Source organism: Geotrypetes seraphini, chromosome 8, assembly GCF_902459505.1.
Source record: "Geotrypetes seraphini chromosome 8, aGeoSer1.1, whole genome shotgun sequence".
Classification (NCBI taxonomy): domain Eukaryota; kingdom Metazoa; phylum Chordata; class Amphibia; order Gymnophiona; family Dermophiidae; genus Geotrypetes; species Geotrypetes seraphini.
The window spans coordinates 127,235,781-127,259,434 of record NC_047091.1 but is presented as its reverse complement, the minus strand read 5'-3'; the positions used below and the strand labels follow the sequence as shown (position 1 = coordinate 127,259,434).

The 23,654-nt window shown below is 42.3% G+C and overlaps 1 protein-coding gene across 1 annotated transcript in view; it reads left to right on the top strand.

The window, feature by feature from the left end:
* CIT (citron rho-interacting serine/threonine kinase) overlaps window positions 1-23,654 on the top strand; it is a 702,016-nt gene that overhangs the window by 301,207 nt on the left and 377,155 nt on the right. The window contains 2 exon segments of the mRNA XM_033956569.1: window positions 21,267-21,299; window positions 21,301-21,461. Coding sequence (XP_033812460.1) covers window positions 21,267-21,299; window positions 21,301-21,461 — 194 coding nt within the window.

The following is a 23,654-nucleotide window of genomic DNA, read 5'->3' as shown; positions in this document are numbered from 1 at the left end:
TGGGAGAACATCATCGATAACTTTTAATTCCTTGGGCCATTTATGACCAAGTTTCCCCACAAGCATAACCTCAGTCTTATCCACATTCAATCTCAGATCCTGCTCTTCCATCCACTCAACAATCTTACTCATTTAATTGCTTAGTAACTTTTCTAAATCCTTTTCCCATCCACACAACGGGAAGAAGAAGATAATGTCATCTGCATATATTCAATATTCAACTCCCAAAGATTGAAATAATTGACCAATATCAGCCATATACTCCCCACCCCACACAAATGTCTGCTTATAAAATGACAAATCCGCTGGATTTAGTAGCTTTAAAACATACCGGTATGCTGTTTGCTCAGGACTGAAACTCTGAAACCTGCTGAAAGAAGTAGGTGGCAATGCCAGAGTGAGGCTTGGCTGTCCCCGCTAGACGATCTCGCGGGGACCGAGCTCGCGGGGACGGGGCAGAAACAATTTTAAAAAAAATTTCAGTCTTAGTAGTTTGCCGGTTCCTAAGGTCATTTGTGATTGGCCCATTGTGCTGCAGCTGAACCAATGTAAAAAAAAAAATCAGCAATAGGAGGTCCAGAACGACACCTGCCCAAAATAGCCTAATTGCCTCGAAAAGTAGCTCCAAAATCCGCCATCCACCCAAGCCCTTTATTTCACGCCACACACAAAACTTCGGTCAATGACACCCGTTGGGAACATGTCCCCTGGTCCGACCACTTCCTAGGGGCTTTTTGCCTCCCCATTTTCATGTCTCATCTCGGGTCCCCTCCTTGTTCCTCAAATTCCATTACCTTCTGAAAAAAAATTGCTAGCGAACTATTCTGGACCAAATTCCTAAACCTAATTTCCACCATTCCTAGCCCTCCAAACCTTGAATCCAACTGGCACAACTGGATCACCCTCTCTGAGACCACCTACCACTCTTTCGCACCACTATCCACTAAAACTGTCTCCTAGTACCTCCCATATCACAGAGAACTGAAACAGAAATGTCAAATACTGGAACGCAAATGGAAAAAATCTAAATCCTCCACTGACAGACAGTCCTGGAGGGTTAATATTAAGTCCTACAATACCGAACTAAAAAAAGCAAGGAAGAACTACTACGGTAACAAAATCTCCAGATCCAACAACCAAAGTAATACTTTGTTTAACATCTGGCGTTCCATATCCTCTAAACATGAATCCACCACACTCCCCTCCTCTCCATCTGCCGACGATCTAGCAAAATTCTTCAATGAGAAAGTCACTACCTTACGGTGCTCGTTCCCACCAGCACCCTCTTACAACTCTCTGGTGTCTTCCGACTCCAACCTGACTCTAACCGTCGCCAACCATATTCCAGTCGACAGATCCTGGACCGCCATCGAGCTCGTATCCGATTCCCAGGTCGCTAAACTCTGCCTCAAGTTGAAATCCTGCAACTGTACCTCGGACCCTTTCCCCTGCTACCTATACGAGAAAATTCCCACACCAAACTTATAAATTCTGCCCTACTTTCAGGTCTATTTTCTGCAGAAATGGGACACATTGCCTTATCCCCACTTCTGAAAAAAGCAGATCTAGACCCCTCCACACCAGCCAGCTATCACCCAATAGCAAATATTCCTCTCCTGACCAAGATGCTGGATTCCATCATATCCACCCAACTCTCATCCTATCTTGAGAGATTCTCCATTCTCCTACCCTACCAACACGGCTTCAGACCCAACTTTAGCACCGAATCCCTACTGGCCTCATTAATCTCAAAGGTCCAACAACTTCACTCTTGCAACAAGTTCGCTGTTCTTCTTCAATTCGACCTTTCTGCGACTTTCGATATTGTCCATCATGATATACTAATTCTTCAACTTTCTGAAATTGGCATAAACTCAACAGTCCTAGATTGGTTCTCAAAATTCTTACGCTCCCGCTCCTACTTCGTTAACATGAATGGCTCCTCATCCCTCACTTGGAAACTGATTTGTGGAGTTCCCCAGGGTTCACCTCTATCTCAATTTCTTTTCAATTTTTATATGTCCTCCCTGAAACTCCTCCAACTATCCCCCTTGGAAACACTTTACACTTACGCCGATGACATCCTTGTCCTCCTCGAGACCGACTCTAACCTCACCAATCTCTCTGAGAACATCTCTTCATATATATCAAACCTCCAATCCTGGGCCCTCACTGTACAAATGAAACTAAACGAGACCAAAACAACTACTATGGCTCAGCCCAAAATTAGATCAGCTACCCACCCTTATCCCACTTTCCTCTGGCACCACTTTGCAGCTTGAACTCTCAAGCAAAGTTCTGGGCATCATCATTGATTCTGCACTGTCCTTTAACGACCACCTTAACTCCCTAGTAAAAAAATGCTTTTTCAATCTTCACATGTTAAGGAAAGTGAGATCCTGTTTCCATCAATAACACTTTGCTGTCCTCGTTCAATCCATCATTCTTTCCAGACTGGATTACTGTAACTCCATCTACCTAAGCCTAACAAAGAAAAGCCTTCTTAGACTCCAGCGGATTCAGAACACCGTGGCTAAACTAATCTTTGCAAAAAGCAAATTCAACCATGTCTCCCCGCTTCTGTCTAAGCTTCACTGGCTCCCAGTAATCCTTAGTGTTCACTACAAATGCGCCTGCCTAACCTTCAAGTCTCTACACGGCATCTTTCCTCCCCTTTTTCCACTATCTTGGGACTCCTCGAATCCCAACACCACCAGATCTACTCAAAAATTCAAACTATCCTTCCCTCTTTAAAAGGCATATCCCATGCAGGAAAATTAGGGACAACCCTCTTCTTCAGGATCACTGAACTCTGGAACAGCTTTACTATCCCCTTCGGAGTCTGACCTCCCTCCAACTCTTCCGAAAACATTTAAAAACATGGCTTTTCTCTAAAATGTAACGACCTTTCCCCTCTTCGATATACTAAGTCTCTCTAAACTTCTCTGTACCAAGTTCTACTTTTCTTTGGAGTTCCTTTCTATATCAATTCCTGTAAACCGTGCTGAGCTCTACTTCGGTGGAGATGATGCGGTATACAAACTTAAGGTTAGTTTAGTTAGTTTATCCCCAAGAAAACCCCACAAAACCTGGGCGAAAGCTTTCTCTGCGTAAATGGCCATCAGAACTGCCTTATCAGGGCGTGACTGTGCGGCCCACTATAGATGTAATGTACGCCTTATATTATCGCTCACTTGCCTACGCTGGATAAACCCCGACTGATCGAGATAGACCACAGTGGGGAGCACCTTCCCTAACCAGAGGGCCAAAACCTTAGCCAGAATTTTAGGATCTAAATTCAACAATGAGATTGGGCGATAGGAACCACAATTCAGGGGATCTCTCCCTGGCATTAAAAGAATTGCCACCCCAGCCTCTCCCATGGTGCTCGGCAAAGAACCTCCCTGAGGTACTTCATTAGCCACCCTCACTAATAAGGGCTCCAATTGTTCAGAAAATTGTTTATAATAGCGACTGATATAGCCGTCTAAACCCAGTAATTTTGTTTTTTAATAACTTAATCACTCCCAAAACCTCCAGTAAAGTAATAGGTTCCTGTAAATACTCTCTATCTTGGTCCGACAACACTGGAATAGGTAATGTATCTAAAAACCAAGTTTGTACCGCTATATCTACTGGGTCCGCTTCTCCATATAACCGTGTGCAAAAACTCAGAAACGCCTGTCGAATAGCCCAGTCAGTAACCTGCACACCCCCCCCGCTATTGTCTCAAACCTGAGTGATGATGGCCCTTGATTGCTTAATCCATATAAATAATAATAATAATAATAACTTTATTCTTGTATACTGCCCATCCATAAAAGTTCCGGGTGGTTCACAAAGAAGAAGAACTGTACAATCAGTGAAATTTACATAAGTTCAGGAAAAAATCATGATAAAAATATACAGTTAAGAACAAGTTATGTAACGAATTTATCAAACAAGTGTGTTTTTAAAAACTTTCTAAAAACATTATAAGAATACATTTGAAAGATCAGGGGGCTTAACCAAGAGTTCATTTTTCCTAATTGAAAGGCAAATGTCTTATTTAAAAATCTCTTGTAACCTGAACAGAAGGGTACATAAACATAAAATTATTACGAGTATTTTTTAATAATCTATAAAAATTGAATTGAGAGGATAGGTATCCCAGAACCAGACCAAAAAGAGCTTTAAAACAAAGACAGCCTAATTTAAAAAGAATGTGTGCCTCGAAAGGTAACCAATGTAGTTGCTGAAAGAAAGGACTGATGTGGTCATATTTCTTTAGGCCAAAAATCAGGCGCACCGCCGTATTCTGTATTAAACAAATATTTTTTAAATTTTTCTTATAGGATGCCAAGTAAATAATCTTACAGTAGTCGAGAACAGACAAAATTAAAGACTGTACCAAAAGTCTAAAAGAGGCAAAGTCGAAATATCTTTTAATAGTTCGAAGCTTCCATAGGATCAGAAAACATTTCTTAATCATAAAATCCTTAAGCTCTTCAATAATAATAACAGTTTAATAATAATAACAACAGTTTTTATACTGCAGGACCGTGAAGCTCTATGCGGTATACAATGATTAAAAATGCTACAAATTGAGTAGAACAAAGTTAAAAACTAGTGACTAACATCTCTAGAGATCAGTTATATATAACCCCCCAGAATCCTAATAGAGGGGACAATTTCAAAAATGTGGTCTTTGATTAGAACTTGTTTGTCTGAAATAATATCATTTGGATTAGCAAGAAAAAATTTTGTTTTTTCAGATTTAAGTTTAAGTTTGAATCAGAACATCCAAAGTTTTATCTTTGCCAGAATTACAGCGATCTGATCTTTTATATCATTTGTAAAAGATGACACAGGCAATAATATAGTAATATCATCCGTGTAGATATAAAACTTGACTTTTATATCTTGTAGTAAATTAGTCAGGGAAATCAAATAAATATTAAAAAGAGTAGGTGACAATGGAGATCCCTGACGCTGGATGAATTACTCCAGGTAGATGAGTATATCCACTATCGGGAGCCCATCAACCCGATCCTGCTGGGTGTCTGAGCTCCGCCCACCCCGCAGTCCGCTGGGAGAATCAACTGCCTGCTTTCTTTTAAAGCAAGCAGAGGGACCAGCCACCACTATCGGGAGCCATCAACCCGATCCTGCCGGGTGTCTGAGCTCCGCCCCCCCCCCCCCCCGCAGTCCACTGGGGAGAATCAACTGCCTGCTTTCTTTTAAAAACAAGCAGAGGGACCAGCCACCACTATCGGGAGCCCATCAACCCGATCCTGCCGGGTGTCCAGAGCTCCGCCCCACCTCCCCCCCCGCAGTCCGCTGGGGAGAATCAACCTGCCTGCTTTCTTTTAAAACACAGCAGAGGGACCAGCTACCACTATTGGAGCCCATCAACCCGATCCTGCCGGGTGTCTGAGCTCCGCCCCCCCCACCCCTCGCAGTCCGCTGGGAGAATCAACTGCCTGCTTTCTTTTAAAAACAAGCAGAGGGACCAGCCACCACTATCTGGAGCCCATCAACCCGATCCTGCTGGGTGTCTGAGCTCCCCCCCCCCCCCCCGCACCAAACTTCTAAAACTGAAACAACTAGCTAGATGACTAGAAAGAACTTGGAAAAAAACAGGAGAACTAACAGACCATAACAAATGGAGAGCTAATATAAAAATCTACAAACAAATGATAAGAGACAAATGTAAAGCATTCTATTCAATTAAAATCAACTCATCTTGTAATGGTTCATAAGGAATCAATACAAAAGAGCTATTCAACCTGATCACAAATTTATTTGACACCGCTCGCTACACCACACCCACACACAACTCTAAGTTACCCTCTGCAAATGACTTAGCACTACACTTCGATTCGAAAATTAAAAACCTTAGAATTCATTGTTCAACAAATGACCCTAGTGATCATCCGATATCTATCACCCAAGGAAATGATACACCGGCAGACATGATCTGGAGCTCCTTTCAAGATTTAGAGTGGAACAATTACAACAGACTATATAACAAATGCTCTAAATCCTATTGCGTTCTGGACTCATGCCCCCCAGAAATCATGAAAGCGGCCCCTTTAGTATTTAAACTATCATTGATGCAATATTTGGCTCATAACCTAAAAACTGGGAAGTTCCTCTCTAATAATGGTCACATAATAATAACCCCAATTCTAAAAAATCGAAAAGAATCTTCAGCTATAATATCCAACTACAGACCAGTAGCATCCATTCCGTTTATTGTAAAAATTATGGAGGGATTGGTACACACCCAACTGATGGATTATCTGGATCAGTTCTCTCTCCTACATGAAACTCAATCCGATTTTAGACCGTTATTCAGTACTGAGACAGTAATTGCGTCTATTTTAGACAATCTGCACCTACTGTTAGTAAGGGCCTTAATGCCCTGGTTATGCAATTCGATATGAGTTCTGCCTTTGATCTAGTAGACCACGGGAAACTGCTGCAATGCCTAGATGCCATTGGTATCAGGGACGAGGTGCTGAATTGGTTTCGTGGCTTCCTTATGTCCCGCACTTATCAAGTATGTTTTAATTATGAACTTTCAGATATCTGGAGTAATCCATCCGGTGTGCCACAAGGGTCTCCGCTATCTCCATTGCTCTTCAACGTCTACATGTCCTCGCTAGGCACGCAGCTAACCCAGTTGGGGATAAAACTATTTAGTTATGCAGATGATTTTACGATCATCATCCCATTCGTTAATTCTATCTCTGAAACTATTCCTAAAGCTTCAGAAGCCATAAACGTGATGGAGCACTGGATGACAACCTTTAGGCTCAAACTTAATTCAGAAGAAGGACAACTTTCTTTGTTGCTTCACCACATCCGCTTGACACCAAATCACCACTATGTATCAATAATCTTAATTACCCTATCCAACCTACCTCATAAAGATACTAGGTGTACTTTGGATCAGTGCCTAACCATGAGAGACCAGGTGGACTCCTTGATCAGAAAGGATTTTTCACTCTCTGGAAACTCAGATCCATTAAAGCTTATTTCGATACAGCGGCATTCAGAACCCTAGTCCAATCCCTCGTACTGAGTCTACTTGACTACTGTAACATCGCCTATTTTGCAATTTCCCAAAAGAACATGCAGCTTTTACAATTGATGCAAAATGCAGCGGTCAAACTGATCTTTGGGCTGAGGAAGTTTGACCACGTGACACCCTTCTACCGGCAGCTGCATTAGCTGCCAATGGAGGCGCGCGTAAAGTTTAAATTTGCCTGCTTCTGCTTCAAAGCACTACACGGACTTGCCACTAAATATATAACTGACCTTTTCGTCTTCTCAGCCAACAGACACAAGAGAAGCTCACATTCCAACTTCGTTTCCCCCCCAGTGAGAGGTTGTAAACTGAAAAAACACGATGAACATCTTCTCTCGCACCAAGCAGCATCATGGGGTAAAGACCTAGAACAATTGCTTTCGCCCACTACTTATGAGGAATTTAGGAAACGTCTGAAAACACACCTGTTCCTAAAGTATCTAGACAACTGATCCTCTCTTCTCTCTATAGCGATTAACTTGTTCTAGTGATCATTCTTCTCAAAAATGGATTTCCTGTCCTATTAACCCTCTTTCTTCCTCCCCTCTTAAAGTCAATCAATTTGTACCTTTGCTTAATCTTTGTAAACCGCATAGAATTTCACGGTATTGTGGTATATAAGTTGTTATTATTATTATTATATCCCAGAGGAATATACTTGATAAGATCTATTTTGTAAAAAGCCTTTGAACCACTTATAAACATTCCCTGTGATTCCTATGGACTCCAAGCAGGCCAATAAAAAATCATGATCAACTAAGTCGAATGCACTACTCAAGTCCAATTGAAGAATCAAGACACTTGAACCTAAACTGAGCTTATAAAGATAGTCTAATAAGGATGCAAGGACAGTTTCAGTACTGTGACCAGCGCGGAAACCAGACTGATGATTCTTAAGAATGTCAAATTTGTCCAAATAATTAACCAAAGCAACATTTACCGAACCCTCCATAAGTTTTATAAACAATGGAATACTAGCTACGGGCCTATAGTTAGTTTTACAAGTAATAGGCTCCTTGGAATTTTTTACAATGGGAGTAATGGCCTATTTGTTTCGGAAATGTATCTTTTTTGAATAAAAATGTAATTTAAACCAGTCCCTAATGCGGTCTGTCTCCTCCACCTGATGTTGGTACAACTCATCCCTCACTCATAAGAACATAAGAACATAAGAACATAAGAAATGCCATCTCCGGATCAGACCTTCGGTCCATCAAGTCCGGCGATCCGCACATGCGGAGGCCCTGCCAGGTGTACACCTGTCGTAATTTATAGTCCACCATATCCTTACATGCCTCTCTTAAGGAGATATGCATCTAGTTTGCTCTTGAAGCCTAGGACGGTCGATTCCGCAATAATCTCATCTGGGAGGGCATTCCAGGTGTCAACCACTCTCTGAGTGAAGCAGAACTTCCTGACATTAGTCCTGAACCTGTCCCCCCTTAGCTTCATTTCATGTCCTCTAGTCCGTGTCAAATTGGACAATGTAAATAATCTTCTCTGCTCTATTTTGTCGATTCCTTTCAGTATTTTGAAGGTCTCGATCATATCCCCACGCATTCTCCTTTTCTCAAGGGAGAACAATCCTAGTGTTATAAGTCTGTCCTCGTATTCCAGTTTCTCCATACCCTTCACCAGTTTTGTTGCTCGTCTGCAATTGAGCCAAGACATGAGAGTCTGGTCTGGATTTGTGTGTGGTTTCCAATTGAAGCAAGCGTTCACGTAACTGAAGAAAGCTTTGGGTTCTCTGTCGCTTAAATCTAGCCCCCCATTTGATAAGTTCCCCCCGAACAACCACTTTCAAGGCATCCCACAAGGTAGCATCAGAAGCCTCCCCAGTGTCATTCAATTCCAAATAGTCCTGGATTGTTTTTTTCTACAGCTTCCACCACCTGAGGAACATTTAGTAATGATTCATTAAGTCTCCAATAGTACCTTCCCCTCTGTTCAAGAAAACCCTTGCACGCCACCCACATTGGGAAGTGATAAGAAATATGCATTGTCTCGATTTCTGCTCTTTTCAACCCTCCCCCTTAATTCCTATGCATCCAGATCCCATCCAATCTGGTATAAGTTTGCTGAGCATGGGAATAAAAGGTATAATTCCTCTGGGAACCATGTAGCAACCTCCAACTATCAATCAATCCCAATGAAAGCATCAGAGCCTGAAAAGCCTTACTATGGCTCTTATGGGCTCTCCTCCTTCCCCCAGAATGATCCAAGGATGGGTCAGGCGGGACATTAAAATCCACACCCAAATATACTGCATCCTGCACAAATGTCCCCAAGTCTTCCTGAAGGCCCCCGAAAAAAAGCTGCTTGAGCCGTATTAGGTCCATAAACATTAACAAGGGTAAGGGAGTGACCCTGCAAGGTACACCGCAGTACTAGGAATCTTCCCAATTTATCCCGGTATATCTGATCAACCTGTAAGCCCAACCCCTTACGAACCAGTACAGCCAACCCCCCGGCCCTTTTATTGGCACCCTCCTCCTGATGTGTCCAAATGAGATCAAATTGCGGCTTTTGTAGCTAGGCCACATCACGTGGTCTCAAATGTGTCTCTTGTAGTAGGCAAATATCCCAGTTCATACGCTTTAAATCTCGAAAAATCATGCTCCTCTTGCCCAGACTATTTAACCCATTAACATTCCAAGGACCAATGACCACCTCTGGGTCCCATCCGCTAACCCCCCCAATCTCCTCCTCTGTTGTCTTCCAGAACTATGCCAGCCCTTCCCTCCTCTCCCCCTCTCCCCCTCCAAGATGCTGAACCAGACGTGCTAGGATCAGCCAGGTCAAGAAAATGATATCAAATCTACATAGTAACATAGTAGATGACGGCAGATAAAGACCCGAATGGTCCATCCAGTCTGCCCAACCTGATTCAATTTAAATTTTTTTTTTTTTTCTTCTTAGCTATTTCTGGGCGAGAATCCAAAGCTTTACCCGGTACTGTGCTTGTGTTCCAACTGCCGAAATCTCTGTTAAGACTTACTCCAGCCCATCTACACCCTCCCAGCCATTGAAGCCCTCCCCTGCCCATCCTCCTCCAAACGGCCATGCACAGACACAGACCGTACAAGTCTGCCCAGTAGCTGGCCTAGTTCAATCTTTAATATTATTTTCTGATTCTAAATCTTCTGTGTTCATCCCATGCTTCTTTGAACTCAGTCACAGTTTTACTCTCCACCACCTCTCTCGGGAGCGCATTCCAGGCATCCACCACCCTCTCCGTAAAGTAAAATTTCCTAACATTGCCCCTGAATCTACCACCCCTCAACCTCAAATTATGTCCTCTGGTTTTACCATTTTCCTTTCTCTGGAAAAGATTTTGTTCTACGTTAATACCCTTTAAGTATTTGAACGTCTGAATCATATCTCCCCTGTCTCTCCTTTCCTCTAGGGTATACATATTCAGGGCTTCCTGTCTCTCCTCATACGTCTTCTGGCGCAAGCCTCCTATCATTTTCGTCGCCCTCCTCTGGACCGCCTCAAGTCTTCTTACGTCTTTCACCAGATACGGTCTCCAAAACTGAACACAATACTCCAAGTGGGGCCTCACCAATGACCTGCACAGGGGCATCAACACCTTCTTCCTTCTACTGACTACGCCTCTCTTTATACAGCCCAGAATCCTTCTGGCAGCAGCCACTGCCTTGTCACACTGTTTTTTCGCCTTTAGATCTTCGGACACTATCACCCCAAGGTCCCTCTCCCCGTCCGTGCATATCAGCTTCTCTCCTCCCAGCATATACGGTTCCTTCCTATTATTAATCCCCAAATGCATTACTCTGCATTTCTTTGCATTGAATTTTAGTTGCCAGGCATTAGACCATTCCTCTAACTTTTGCAGATCCTTTTTCATATTTTCCACTCCCTCTTCGGTGTCTACTCTGTTACAAATCTTGGTATCATCTGCAAAAAGGCACACTTTTCCTTCTAACCCTTCAGCAATGTCACTTACATACATATTGAACAGGATTGGCTCCAGCACCGAACCCTGAGGGACTCCACTAGTCACCTTTCCTTCCTTCGAGCGACTTCCATTAACCACCACCCTCTGGCGTCTGTCCGACAGCCAGTTTCTGACCCAGTTCACCACTTTGGGTCCTAACTTCAGCCCTTCAAGTTTGTTCAACAGCCTCCTATGAGGAACTGTAGCAAAGGCTTTGCTGAAATCCAAGTAAATTACATCTAGCATATGTCCTTGATCCAGCTCTCTGGTCACCCAATCAAAAAATTCAATCAGGTTCGTTTGGAACGATTTACCTTTTGTAAAGCCATGTTGCCTCGGATCCTGTAACCCATTAGATTCAAGGAAATACACTATCCTTTCTTTCAGCAACACTTCCATTATTTTTCCAACAACTGAAGTGAGGCTCACCGGCCTGTAGTTTCCTGCTTCATCCCTGTGACCACTTTTATGAATAGGGACCACATCCACTCTCCTCCAATCCCCTGGAATCATTCCCGTCTCAAGAGATTTGTTGAACAAGTCTTTAATAGGACTCGCCAGAATCTCTCTGAGCTCCCTTAGTCTGGTCCCGTTGCTTTGTCCACCTTCAGTTTTTCAAGTTGCTCATAAACACCCTCCTCTGTGAACGGCGCAGAATCTACTCCATTTTCTCATGTAACTTTGCCGGACAATCTCGGTCCTTCTCCAGGATTTTCTTCTGTGAACACAGAACAGAAGTATTTGTTTAGCACATTTGCTTTCTCCTCATCACTCTGTTCCCAGCATCTTTTAGCCTAGCAATTCCATTTTTTATCTTCCTCCTTTCAGTAATATATCTGAAAAAATTTTTATCTCCCTTTTTTACATTTTTAGCTATTTGTTCTTCCGCCTGTGCCTTCGCCAAACGTATCTCTCTCTTGGCTTCTTTCAGTTTCACCCTGTAGTCCTTTCTGCTCTCCTCTTCTTGGGTTTTTTTATATTTCATGAATGTCAACTCTTTCGCCTTTATTTTCTCAGCCACTAGGTTGGAGAACCATATCGGCTTCCTTTTTCTCTTGTTTTTATTGATTTTCTTCACATAAAGGTCCGTAGCCATTTTTGTCGCTCCTTTCAGCTTAGACCACTGTCTTTCCACTTCTCTTATGTCCTCCCATCCTAACAGCTCTTTCTTCAGGTACTTTCCCATTGCATTAAAGTCCGTACGTTTGAAATCTAGGACTTTAAGTATCGTGCGGCCGCTCTCCACTTTAGCCGTTATATCAAACCAAACCGTTTGATGATCGCTACTACCCAGGTGAGCACCCACTCGAACATTAGAGATACTCTCTCCATTTGTGAGGACCAGATCCAATATCGCTTTTTCCCTTGTGGGTTCCGTCACCATTTGTCTGAGCAGAGCCTCTTGAAAGGCATCCACAATCTCCCTACTTCTTTCCGATTCCGCAGACGGAACATTCCAGTCCGCATCCGGCAGGTTGAAATCTCCCAACAGCAGAACCTCCTCTTTCCTTCCAAACTTTTGGATATCCACAATCAGATCCTTATCAATTTGCTGCGATTGAGTCGGAGGTCTGTAGACTACACCCACGTAGATAGAAGTTCCATCTTCTCTTTTCAGAGCAATCCATATCGCTTCTTCCTCTCCCCAGATCCCTTGCATTTCGGTCGCTTGGATATTGATCTTTACATAGAGAGCTACTCCTCCACCTTTATGACCATCTCTGTCCTTCCTAAAAAGATTATATCCCGGTATGTTTGCATCCCATCCATGTGATTCACTGAACCATGTCTCTGTGATAGCAACAATATCTAGATCTGCCTCTAATATCAGGGCTTGCATATCATGAACTTTGTTGCTTAGACTGCGAGCATTTGTGGTCATCGCTTTCCAGCTATTTTTCAGCGATAATCTCCTTTTTCGTATGGATTTTTGTGTCGTTTCACTTTCCGTTGCAATACTAAGAAATGAGTTGCTGATATTGCTTATGTTGCAGCCTTTACTACTATCACATCTTTTCTTTTGCTGGGAGTGGTCTCTATAATTGTCCTTCGTACATACACCACCCCCACCTTGTAGTTTAAATGCCTAGAAAAATATTGTCTAAATTTCTCTGCAAGGTTTCTTTTTCCTGCTGTAGTAATATGTAGCCCATCAGTGCAATATAGCTTCTTGTCCTTCCATGTATTTCCCCATCCTCCTATGTACCTGAAGCCTTCTTGATGACACCAGGCTCTGAGCCATCTATTAAAGTCCTCTGTGTTTTTCATTCTTTGCTCTCCTTTTCCATATGCAGGCAGTATTTCAGAAAAAGCTAAAGTCTTTACAAAAGGTTTCACGCCCTCACCAAGCTCCCGAAAAGCTTTCTGTGCTGCAAGTGTGGAGTTGTTGGCGAGGTCATTTGTTCTAAGAGAGTTTCTTTCTCCATACTCATTCAACAACCCTGTACCCTTGAACAGATCATTCCCCACACTCACCAGTCCCCACACTCTCACAACACTCAACACTATTACCCACACTCCCACCCATAACAGCCCTACTTTCCAAACCCTATCAAACCCAAATAGTGAGAAAACTGTAAATCTAAAATACAGAGAATTAATACAAACACCACAGTACTGAGCAAACCAGTTCCCATCAAGCATTGCTATCCACCACCAGCTCCCCGCTCCCAGAATCAAACATCACACACAACCCACAGCTACACGCTCTCTGAAAATAGAATTACAACCCCCACCCCCCAATCAAACACAATAAAAGCGCTCAGCAACCCCTCCCGGTCTACAAAGGAGCTACTACTACTAAACAACAATATAGGCAACAGATTACTGAAAACAGCAAAACAGTTCAGGTAGCCTGTGTCAACTAGGAGGTGGCCCCTCCAGGAACCTTCTGCCACTGTCCTTCAACCGTTGCACTCGTGCTGGGTGAACTCCGCACATTCTGTTCCATTGGCAGGCGACATCCCAAGTCCTTCATCGCCATCCATGTGTCTGCCACCGATTCCATCTTATGATGTTTCCCATTCACAGTAAATAGAAGTCTGAAAGGGAAAAGCCACCTATATCGGTGACCTTCAGAACAAAGCACTCGGGTGACCTCTCAGAACGCTCTCCTTTTTTGGAGCGTCACAGTGGCCAAGTCCTGGTAAATTCCAACCGAGATCCCCTGCCAAGTGATAGATGTATTTCGTCTCGCCGCTTGTAGAATCTTTTCTTTCAACAAAAAATCTCCAAAGAAGGCGATGATACCATGATTGCCAGCCCCACGAGCAGATCCCAAGCTTTTATGAGCTTGATGCAATATTATGATGGAGCATTCCACCCTTTCTTCCTCTCCAAGCAGATGGCTGCAGAGCTCTTGCACCACTTATCTGGTGTTTTTATAACAGTCAGTCTCAGGAATACCCTTGAAACGTAAGTTATCTCTTTGAGATCTATTCTCTAAATCCTCCACCTGACATTTCAAGTCCTCAAGTTATACCACTGCCATCTCAGCCACGATCTTAGTCTCCTGCACGGCAGTCGCCATGTGCTCAATGCGATCTTCAGAGGCTGTCTGTCACTCGATCCTACAACTCGCCCACCTCTGCCCGAATCTCAGCAAGGGCTGCCTTGACATCCACTAGCAGTCCTACCAGCTTTTAGAGCACGAAACCATTGCTTCACATTTCCCACTGTCAGCAACTCGCCCTCTGATGGAGCAGCTATAGAAGTACCGGCCTGAGCTGCCGAGGGTTGCTGTGCCATTTTGGGCAGGCCCACCGGAGAGCTGCTTATATGCAATCGAGTCTTAACATTCACGGTACTTGGAAACTAGAACTTTTCCAATATCTTTTTGCTTGCCTTACACTCCGCTAAAGTATAGCACCTTGTAAGCTGTCCCAATTGCTACCGAAGGATTTTTAGCTATTACAAAGCTCAAGCCCCAACGGAGCTCGAAAGCTAGGCTGCCATTCTTCAAGATGACTATTATATAGAAAGTATGTCACAATCATAGCTGTGATTGTGACATATATTCGAAGGGACTTGAGAGAGTTATTGCAGATAGTGCCATACGAATATAGGGTTATTATATAGAAAGGCCATTCTTCAAGATGACGTCACTTCCTCCCTCCTGTTCTCTCATGTTTCATTATTGATATGAGCAGAATCGACTTACTTTCTGGTGAGTTTCCCCGTTCCCCTCTCTCTTGTTATTATTACATTACATTATATTGGTGTCTTCTATCCCACCAATACCTTTCAGTTCAAGGCGGTTTACAAAAGAATTGGCCTGGGCATTCCCAGAGAGATTACAAGGTTGATAGTTGGAAAATGTATTAGGATCTGGGGAGTCAAGAAGGTTTAGTTAGATCAATTGACAAATTTCTAGAATAGCATGGCTTTCAATTCTTTCCTGAAGGTTTTGTAGTTGGGCGTTGTGGTCATCACATTGGAGAGATGGTGGTCTAGTCTTGCTGCTTGGGTTGCTAATAGTCCGTCATATATATTTTTTGCTTTGTATGCCTTTGACTGGGGCACAGGTGTCAAACTCAAGGCCCACCTGGCTGTTTTATAGTGCCCGCTGTGTGATCAATGTGGCGTTTTCATTGCTGCCCCTGATGTTATCTTCTGGCCAGCTCCCTCCTCCTCATTGCCACAGTGCACAAAGCTGCGGGCAGCGGCTCCTATGCACATCCTGTGCCTGAACAGGAAGCCTTATGTCTTGACATCACAATGTCAGAGGGATGGCTTCTGGATGAGGTGTGGGATGCTCGAGGAGCTGCCGCACGTGGCTTTGTGCACACCGTGGCAGTGAGGAAGAGGGAGCCAGCCAGAAGATAACACCAGGGGTGGCAATGAAAACATGCATCGCACTGCGGGCAGCATAAAACGGCCAGGCGGGAGCAGGCCAGAAGATAAGACACCCGTCAGAGAGAGGCACCTAATTGAGGCATAGCATGGAGGGAGGGAGACAACAAAGATAGGGGGAATGATTTTATTTTCAATTTAGTGATTGAATTGTGCCAATTTTGAGAATTTATATCTGCTGTCTATATTTTGCACTGTTCAGCAAGAAATGCATTTGTTCTCTGGGGTTGTACAGCATACAGCGTCTTGAATCTTAGGGTTTGTTTGTATATATTAGTACTTTTAGTTTTTGGTCTCGTATTTGCATAGGGGTTATCTGTGTTCTGGTAGAAATGAATGTTGAGAAACATACAGCATTCTTTGTGTAGTTTAATTTTGTGGTTAACCATTATGTGTTATTAAGATTATATTGTGTGTATATATGAAAAATGAATGGAAAAAATAGTGTTACAGTTAGTACTTCAATGGGGGCGGGTCTGGGGCAGAGATGGGCAGGATCTAGCCTGCGACTTAACCTGTGTTTTGGATTTCGGCCCCTTAATGTGATTGAGTTTGACACCCCTGGACTTGGGGATGGGTAAAGTGTGCCTGTGTTCTCCTTGGTCTGGTTATGTTGTTCCTGATTAGGCGATTGTTTAGATAGCTTGGTCCATCTCCATTCAGGGCTTTGTATAGGGTGCAGTAGAAATTGTATTGTATGCGTGCTCGTGGCTGTATTTCTTCTGTATGTTGTACTGTTTGTAGTTGTTTTAATATGTTGGTGGGGCATGACAAGTAAAGGATGTTACAGTAGCCCAGGAGTCCGAGGATTAGGGACTGGACCAGGAGTCTGAATTGTTCGTTGTTGAAGTATTTTCAGATTTGCCTTAAGTTGCGCATGACTGCGAATGCTTTCTGGACAGTTATGCTGATTTGAAGTTGCATGGTGCAGCTTTTGTCTATCATGATTCCCAGCAGTTTTAGGTTGGGTTGTATGGGATATATGATAGAGTTTATTTCTAGGTTTGTTATGGTTGGGGTTTTTGTTTTTTTCTAGAAGTAGGAATTTGGTTTTGTCTTGGTTCAGCTTTAATTTGTGGTTTCTCATCCATTGTGACACTGTTTCTAGTGTTATGTGTAGTTTGTTTTTAGTATTGGGGTTGGATTGGACATAAGGGAGTAATATGGTGCTATCATCAGTGTAGCTGTCTGAAGTTATGTTTAGTGTGGCTATGCAAAGGTTGTTTCCACCTTGTTGGTTTCCACAGGGGTTGGTCCAGGATTCTGATTGTTCTTTGTTTGATTTGACTCTGTACCTCCTTGAGCGGAGGAATCCTTTAAACCAATTGTGAACTTTGCCTTTGATTCCTATTGCTTCCAGTGTCTGTAGTAGGATATCGTGATCTACCAGGTCAAATGCCATTGTGAGATCAAACTGTATGAGCAACATTTTTTTGCCTTTGCTCAGGTGTCGTTTGGCTGTGTCTAGGAGAGAGTCTAATAGTGTCTCTGTATTGTAGTTGCCTCTGAAACCTGATTGTGAGGGGTGAAATATGTTGTGGTGTTCTAAGTATTCAGTGAGAAGTTTTGCTAAAAGGCCTTCCATTACCTTGATGTAAAGCGGTATTGAGGCTATAGGCCTGTAATCGGATGGCTGATCTGTAGCCCCTTTTGGGTCTTTCAGAATGGGGGCTATGATTTTGGTGAGATCTTATGGAAATTGGCCCTCTGTGAGCATGTGATTAATCCATTGCAAGAGGTGGATGTGGAATTTAGTGCTGGCTGCTTTTAACAGGTATGGGGGGACAGTGGTTGATGTTACAAGCCGCATGATTGTATTTTTTGTAGCGTCTGTTTAGGTTGGGCCATTGTATGTCTGGGAAGTCTGACCAGTTTATATCTGCTGCGCAGGACTCTTTCTATGGGAGGTAGCATGATTTCATCGAGGTGGAGGTATCTTTGGCTGTTGAGATTTTGTTTCTGAAGAAGTTAGCCAGTTGGGTGGCTGTGGGGGTGGGGTGGGGCATTTTTGGTGGCTAGGTAGGGTTTGGTGTCTGAGTTCTTTTAGTAATTTGAAAAGGGTTTTGGTGTCTTAGATTTCTATGCCTATCTGATTAGTGTAGTATGTTTTTCTCTTTTCTTTTAGCGCTTATTTGTATTGTTTGTTTAGTGCTCTCCAGGCTGTTTTTGTGTGTTCTTGGTTTTATTTTCTCCATTCTTTTTCGAAACGTCTGCATTGTCGTTTGAATTGCATTAGTTCGCTGTCAAACCATTTGTCTGAGCATCTGCAGATTCTGGTTTTTGTTTGCAGTTGTGCTATATCTTTAAGGATGGTTGTACTTAGGGTGCGTCAGTGGTTAAGGAAGTCTATGGGGTTTCCATCTTGGATCATGGTGTCTGCTTTGTTCCAGAATTTAGGAGGGTCTATCTTTTTGTGTGTTTCATATGTTAATCTTTGGTTATTTTGTTTGGTTTTGCCCCATGCCCAGTTGATTTTGAAGGTGTACATGTAGTGGTCTGACCAGAGGGAGCATGACCAGGTTCAATTCATAGTGTGAATTTCCGGTGTTGTGGGTTGTTGGGACATAAAGGCCGTTATGTCGAGTTAATGGCCTTTCTCGTGTATGGCTTGGGGGTCCAGGATTCTGTAGGATAGTGCTTTGAGGAATGATAAGAGGCTTTCTGTTTGTTTGGAAGCTTTGTTTTCGAGATGCAGGTTTAGATCTCCTGATATTAGGTTGTATGCTTATGTGAGGGAGTTTCTGAATATAAATTCTTCGAATTCTGGCTTTGCTGTGTTCCATTTTCCTGGTATTATGTACCAAAGGAGGCAGGTTATGGCACCTTTGAGTGTTGGACCTGATAGTTGGCAGGCAAATAGGTCCATGTGTGGGGTGGAGGTTTTGTCCTATAAAGCTATATTTTTTTGGCCAGGATGACTAGTCCTCCTTCCCATTTTTTGTCTCTGCAAACTACTGGTATTTTGTAACCTTGTGGGCAAACTTCAGTTATTCTAGGGTAGGAGTCGGAGATTAGCCATGTTTCTGGCTGTGGAGTCAGAGGTTAGCCATATTCCTGGTTGCTTTAAGACTGACCGAGGTTACAGGGACAATGATGAGGGTAAGAGGGTGAGAGGTTTAAGTGTCTGGCATTTGAGGCTTCCTACAAAGTCTTGGTGGGTAGATGGAAATAACCCACTGGTAACAGAATAAAGTGTGGATTTTCAAGAAAGAAGATTAGCAAAGGTAAAAACCTAATCATTATTCACTGCAAAAGGGTTTGAAGAAGTACCACAAATGACTGGCAGTAAACAGCTAGTAGATGTATCTGGTGATTTATTTTTAGGTAATTGTTTCATGGCATCAATGATCTCACAAATGGCTAAGTAAAGATAGCTTCTGATTAGGTGCCCTTCTAATGGTAGCTTTGAAGGTGTCCCACCAAATATGTTATATCTTAATATGCTAGATTCACAATATTTTTCTATCCTTTCCTTCAGTAGTGATTACATTAATTTACCCACCACAGAAACCATATGGACTGCCATAGTCGCCACCATTCTCCCTACCGCCAATTTTATGAAGAGGGAAAACATCTGCTCATCATCAATCCTCTGGAAACACTGTTGTCTCAAGAAATGCAAGAATAGTATTGCCAATGAAGCACCCCGAACATTTAAGTACAATTCATATTCTATGGCAGAGCTTCACAAATCTATCCTTAGGTCTCCATAGCCAGCTGGACTTTCAGGATATCTACAATGAATATGCCAAGATAAATTTCTATACATCTGAAACCCAGCATATGCAAACTTAACTTATGCATACTCACTGTGAATATCCTGAAATCCTGACTAGTTGTGAGACCTCAAGTACAGGTTTGGGAAGCTACTGCCTTGCCCGTTTACAGTTTTGCTAATTCTATACAAACCTTTTGTATGGAGAATAGACTGTAATGACCTGGCTTTTTCCAATATACTTGCTCCCAAACTTTTAACACTCTATCAGCATTTGTTAGTACAGGTAGATGATATCTCTATCTCTAATGCTTCCTTTATGAAATCTAAAATAATAATCATATCAAAACCTGGTAGAGATCCTTCTCAAGTCAAACTATAGACCAATTTCTTTAATAAATACAGATAATAAAATATTTGCTAAATTACTAGCTATTAGACTCTCAAATGTTTTACTGTCATTAATACACAGTGATCAGAATGGTTCTACATTGGGCAGATTACCTAATTATAACTCTCGTTTGTTCTGGAATATAATAACTGTGATCCAGAACATGGATAACCCACATGTTGTTTTATCACTTGATGCCGAAAAGGCTTTTGACAGGATTGAATGGCCTTTTCTTTTTAAAACACTTAATTGGTTTGGATTTGGTGACTGATTTATTACTATGTTACACTTACTTTATAAATCTCCACAAGAAACCATTTTTGTGAATAATATGACATCTCCTAAGTTTACTCTTTATAGAGGCACTAAACAAGATTGCACCCTTTCCCCACTATTATTTAATCCAGCACTTGAACCCCTAGCTATATCTATCCGCACTAACCCTTCTATAAGAGGAGTCTTAAATAAGACAAGCCAATACAAATTATCCATCTATGCAGATGACATTTTGCTATACCTTACATTGGACTCTTTGCCACACCTTCTTGCTTGTATAAATTCTTTCTTGCAACTTTCAGGTTACAAAAATAATTGGACAAAATCAGCTATAATGCCCCTTTCTAAAATGGTACTACATCATCAGATCTCACAATATCCATTTAAATGGGAACCATCTAAAATAAAATACTTGAGTATATGGTTCGGTAAAAATATAAAAGATACACTTATATATAACAGTGAGAATATTATAAAAATAACCACAGAGCTTTTTCACACATGATCTCCTCTTTTTCTAACTTGGTGGGGTAGAACTGAAACTATTAAAATGGTCCTAGCACCAAAAAAAAAATAAAAAAAGATATAACAGCCTGGATTTACATTCAAATACCCTAAAGCTGTAGAAGTACAAGAGACAAGTGTTTTCTTTAGAAAGTTAGTTCTAGAATAGGGAATTTTAGTATGTGACTGAAAGTAAATAGAATGAGACATAGCATCCTAAATGCATTGATGGATGCAAAATCTGTATCAGAATCCACACAGGTGTACATTTTTACAGGTTTACATTTTTAAGGAAACAAAAGCACTGCCAGAGACTGAATGAGGTCTGTAATATAGCAATAGAAAAGGTAAAGAGCAGACTAGATTTACTATGCAGGGGTTATCTGCTGTCATATTCTCTATACAACACTGTATTCACAAGCATTATTGTATAATAAGATGAGAGGGGTGAATTTAAAGAGGGTTGATTGCTGCTGATGGAAGGATTTCTTTGTAGACAATGGAAGCCTTAAAGACAACATGCACAATGTTTGGAGGAGCAAGTAATGGACCTTGAGGCCTTAAATGATGAGCTATTGGAGAAGGAGCGGCAGTGGGAGGCCTGGAGAAGCTCTCTAGAGGATGAGAAATCACAATTTGAGTGCCGGCTTCGAGAGGTGCAGAGGATGTTAGATACAGAAAAACAAAGCAGGTACGTTGTGTTATATCTGAAACATAAGATGATGGTTCTTTGGGGGGTTGGACAGTGCTTAAGGAAAGAAAAATATAGTTTGCATGCTTTATATGCTGTATGTTACAAATGTTGGCAGTCATAGCCTCTCATCGTTTTTGAACTCTGTTAGCCTGAAAGAGGTCTCGGCTAGATGGAAAATGAACATATTCATCCGTTTGAGCTTTTGTGTCTGTTATCTCATGTTTTTCTTTAAGCCTCTTTTAATGCAAGACTTTCTTTCTCATCATTTGCTCTATCGGCAGCACATGTAGCGGGAGTGGATAATGTGCAGGCCCACTTTCTCCACCATCAGACCATAGATCCAGGGAAGTGGTCTCTGTTCTGGAAGGCTTTTGACAGCAATGTGCATCGATGGGGGCATCTGAGATTCGATATGGTGGCATCAGCAGCCAACAAAAAAGTCTTTTGATTCTGCCAAAGTTTCGAGCCCGGAAGTGCCGGCATGGATACTCTAGTGCAACTTTGGTCAGAGAAAGGGCTGTGGTATGTTTTCCCCTATGGCCCATGATAGGCTAGGTCATTCGAAGAATAGCAACCTATCTAGGGTTGATAATCTTGGTTGCTCCAGATTGGCCATATCGGTCATGATATGTGGATCTGTTTTGTCTACAGAAGGACAAGTGTTTCAAATTGCCATTTCATCCAACTCTTTTCTCACAGGGTCCAGTTGCCCTGGGGAATCCAGAAAGATTTGGGCTTACAGGTTCTTGAGTGCATGGTCTTAGCACAGAAGGGCTACTCAGAGGTGTCCACTGTCTATGCTAAGGCTTGGAAAACATTTCAGTACTGGTGGGCTAAGAAGAATATTGAGCCTTTTAAGGCTCCAAAGTCATGGTCCTAGTTTTTCTTCTAGATGGGCTTAAAAAAAGTCTGGCTGTTGGTTCCGTCAAAGTGCAGATGGAAGGCCTCTCGTGGTTTAGAGCTTGAATGGAGAAAGATTTTGGGGGGGGTTTTCTTCTCATCCTGATGTAACCAGATTTTTGAAGAGAGTGTTAATGACTGCATCCTCCTGTGTGACAGTCATTCCTGACGTGGAATCTTAACATTATGTTGCATGCCCTCTGTAAGTTCCCATACAAGTCTTTACTAGAGGCGTTGCTGATGGATCTTACTGTTAAGATGGTTGTTTTTTTTTAGTAGCTATCGCCTTAGCTTGAAGGGTATTGGAGCTGCATACTCTGTCTTGCAGTGAGCCTTTCCTCAGATTTACAGAGGCTGGGGTCTCGCTGCTCACGGTACCTTCTTTTCTTTCAAAGGTGGTATTGGCCTTCCATGTAAATCAGGAAGTCCGGCTACCTGCTCACCATTCCCGATTTCAAAGAAAAAGGACAAATTCTTGGCATGTTAGGAGAGTTCTTCTTTGTTACCTCAAGATGATGAATGATTTTGTTTCTCAGATCATATTTGTGTACTAACAAGTCCTAGTCGCCTGGGGAAACTTGCTTCTAAGACTTCAAGATGGATTTACATGGCTATTTCTTCAACGTGTATAGGGTGTGGTAAACAACCATCAATTTTTTCAAGAGCACACACTACAAAGGGTGTGGCTTCTTCATGGCCAGAGTCTGGGGCAGTTCCACTCAAGGAGACTTGTAGGGTGGCTATGTGGACCATGCTTCATATTTTCACAAAATTTTACAGGGTGGATGTAGCGACACGACTGGACACCACTTTTGGGTTCTTGGTGCTAACAGCAGGCTTATCTACCCCACTCTAGATTCAGGGGACTTCTTTGGTATGTCCCACTGGTTCTAGACTCACATACCTTTTGCACAAGAAAGGAAGATTAGGTTCTTACCTCAATATTCTTCTTTCTAGTAGAAAGGCATATGCATCTTAAAGGACCACCCTGTCAGATTTCAATTTGCCTGTTTACTGTCTCAGACATGTGTGTATATTTAGATGCTTGACTTTGTCCAGTCAAACAGGTCTGAAGAGTACCAAGATACTCTTTATTGCAAAAAGGCAAAGGGAAACTGAAAACTACATAAGTGTTAGTGCTGGTTGTACTCATGTAGCTTGTTTAATTCCACCTTGTTGTTTTGTTATGTTAGAATTGGTTTCTTTAATTGTAATCATTTAAGAGCAAAGCAGACTTGGCTTTGTCAGGGAGTTCCCCATGCCATTTCTCTTTGTTTCTTCTCTTATAGT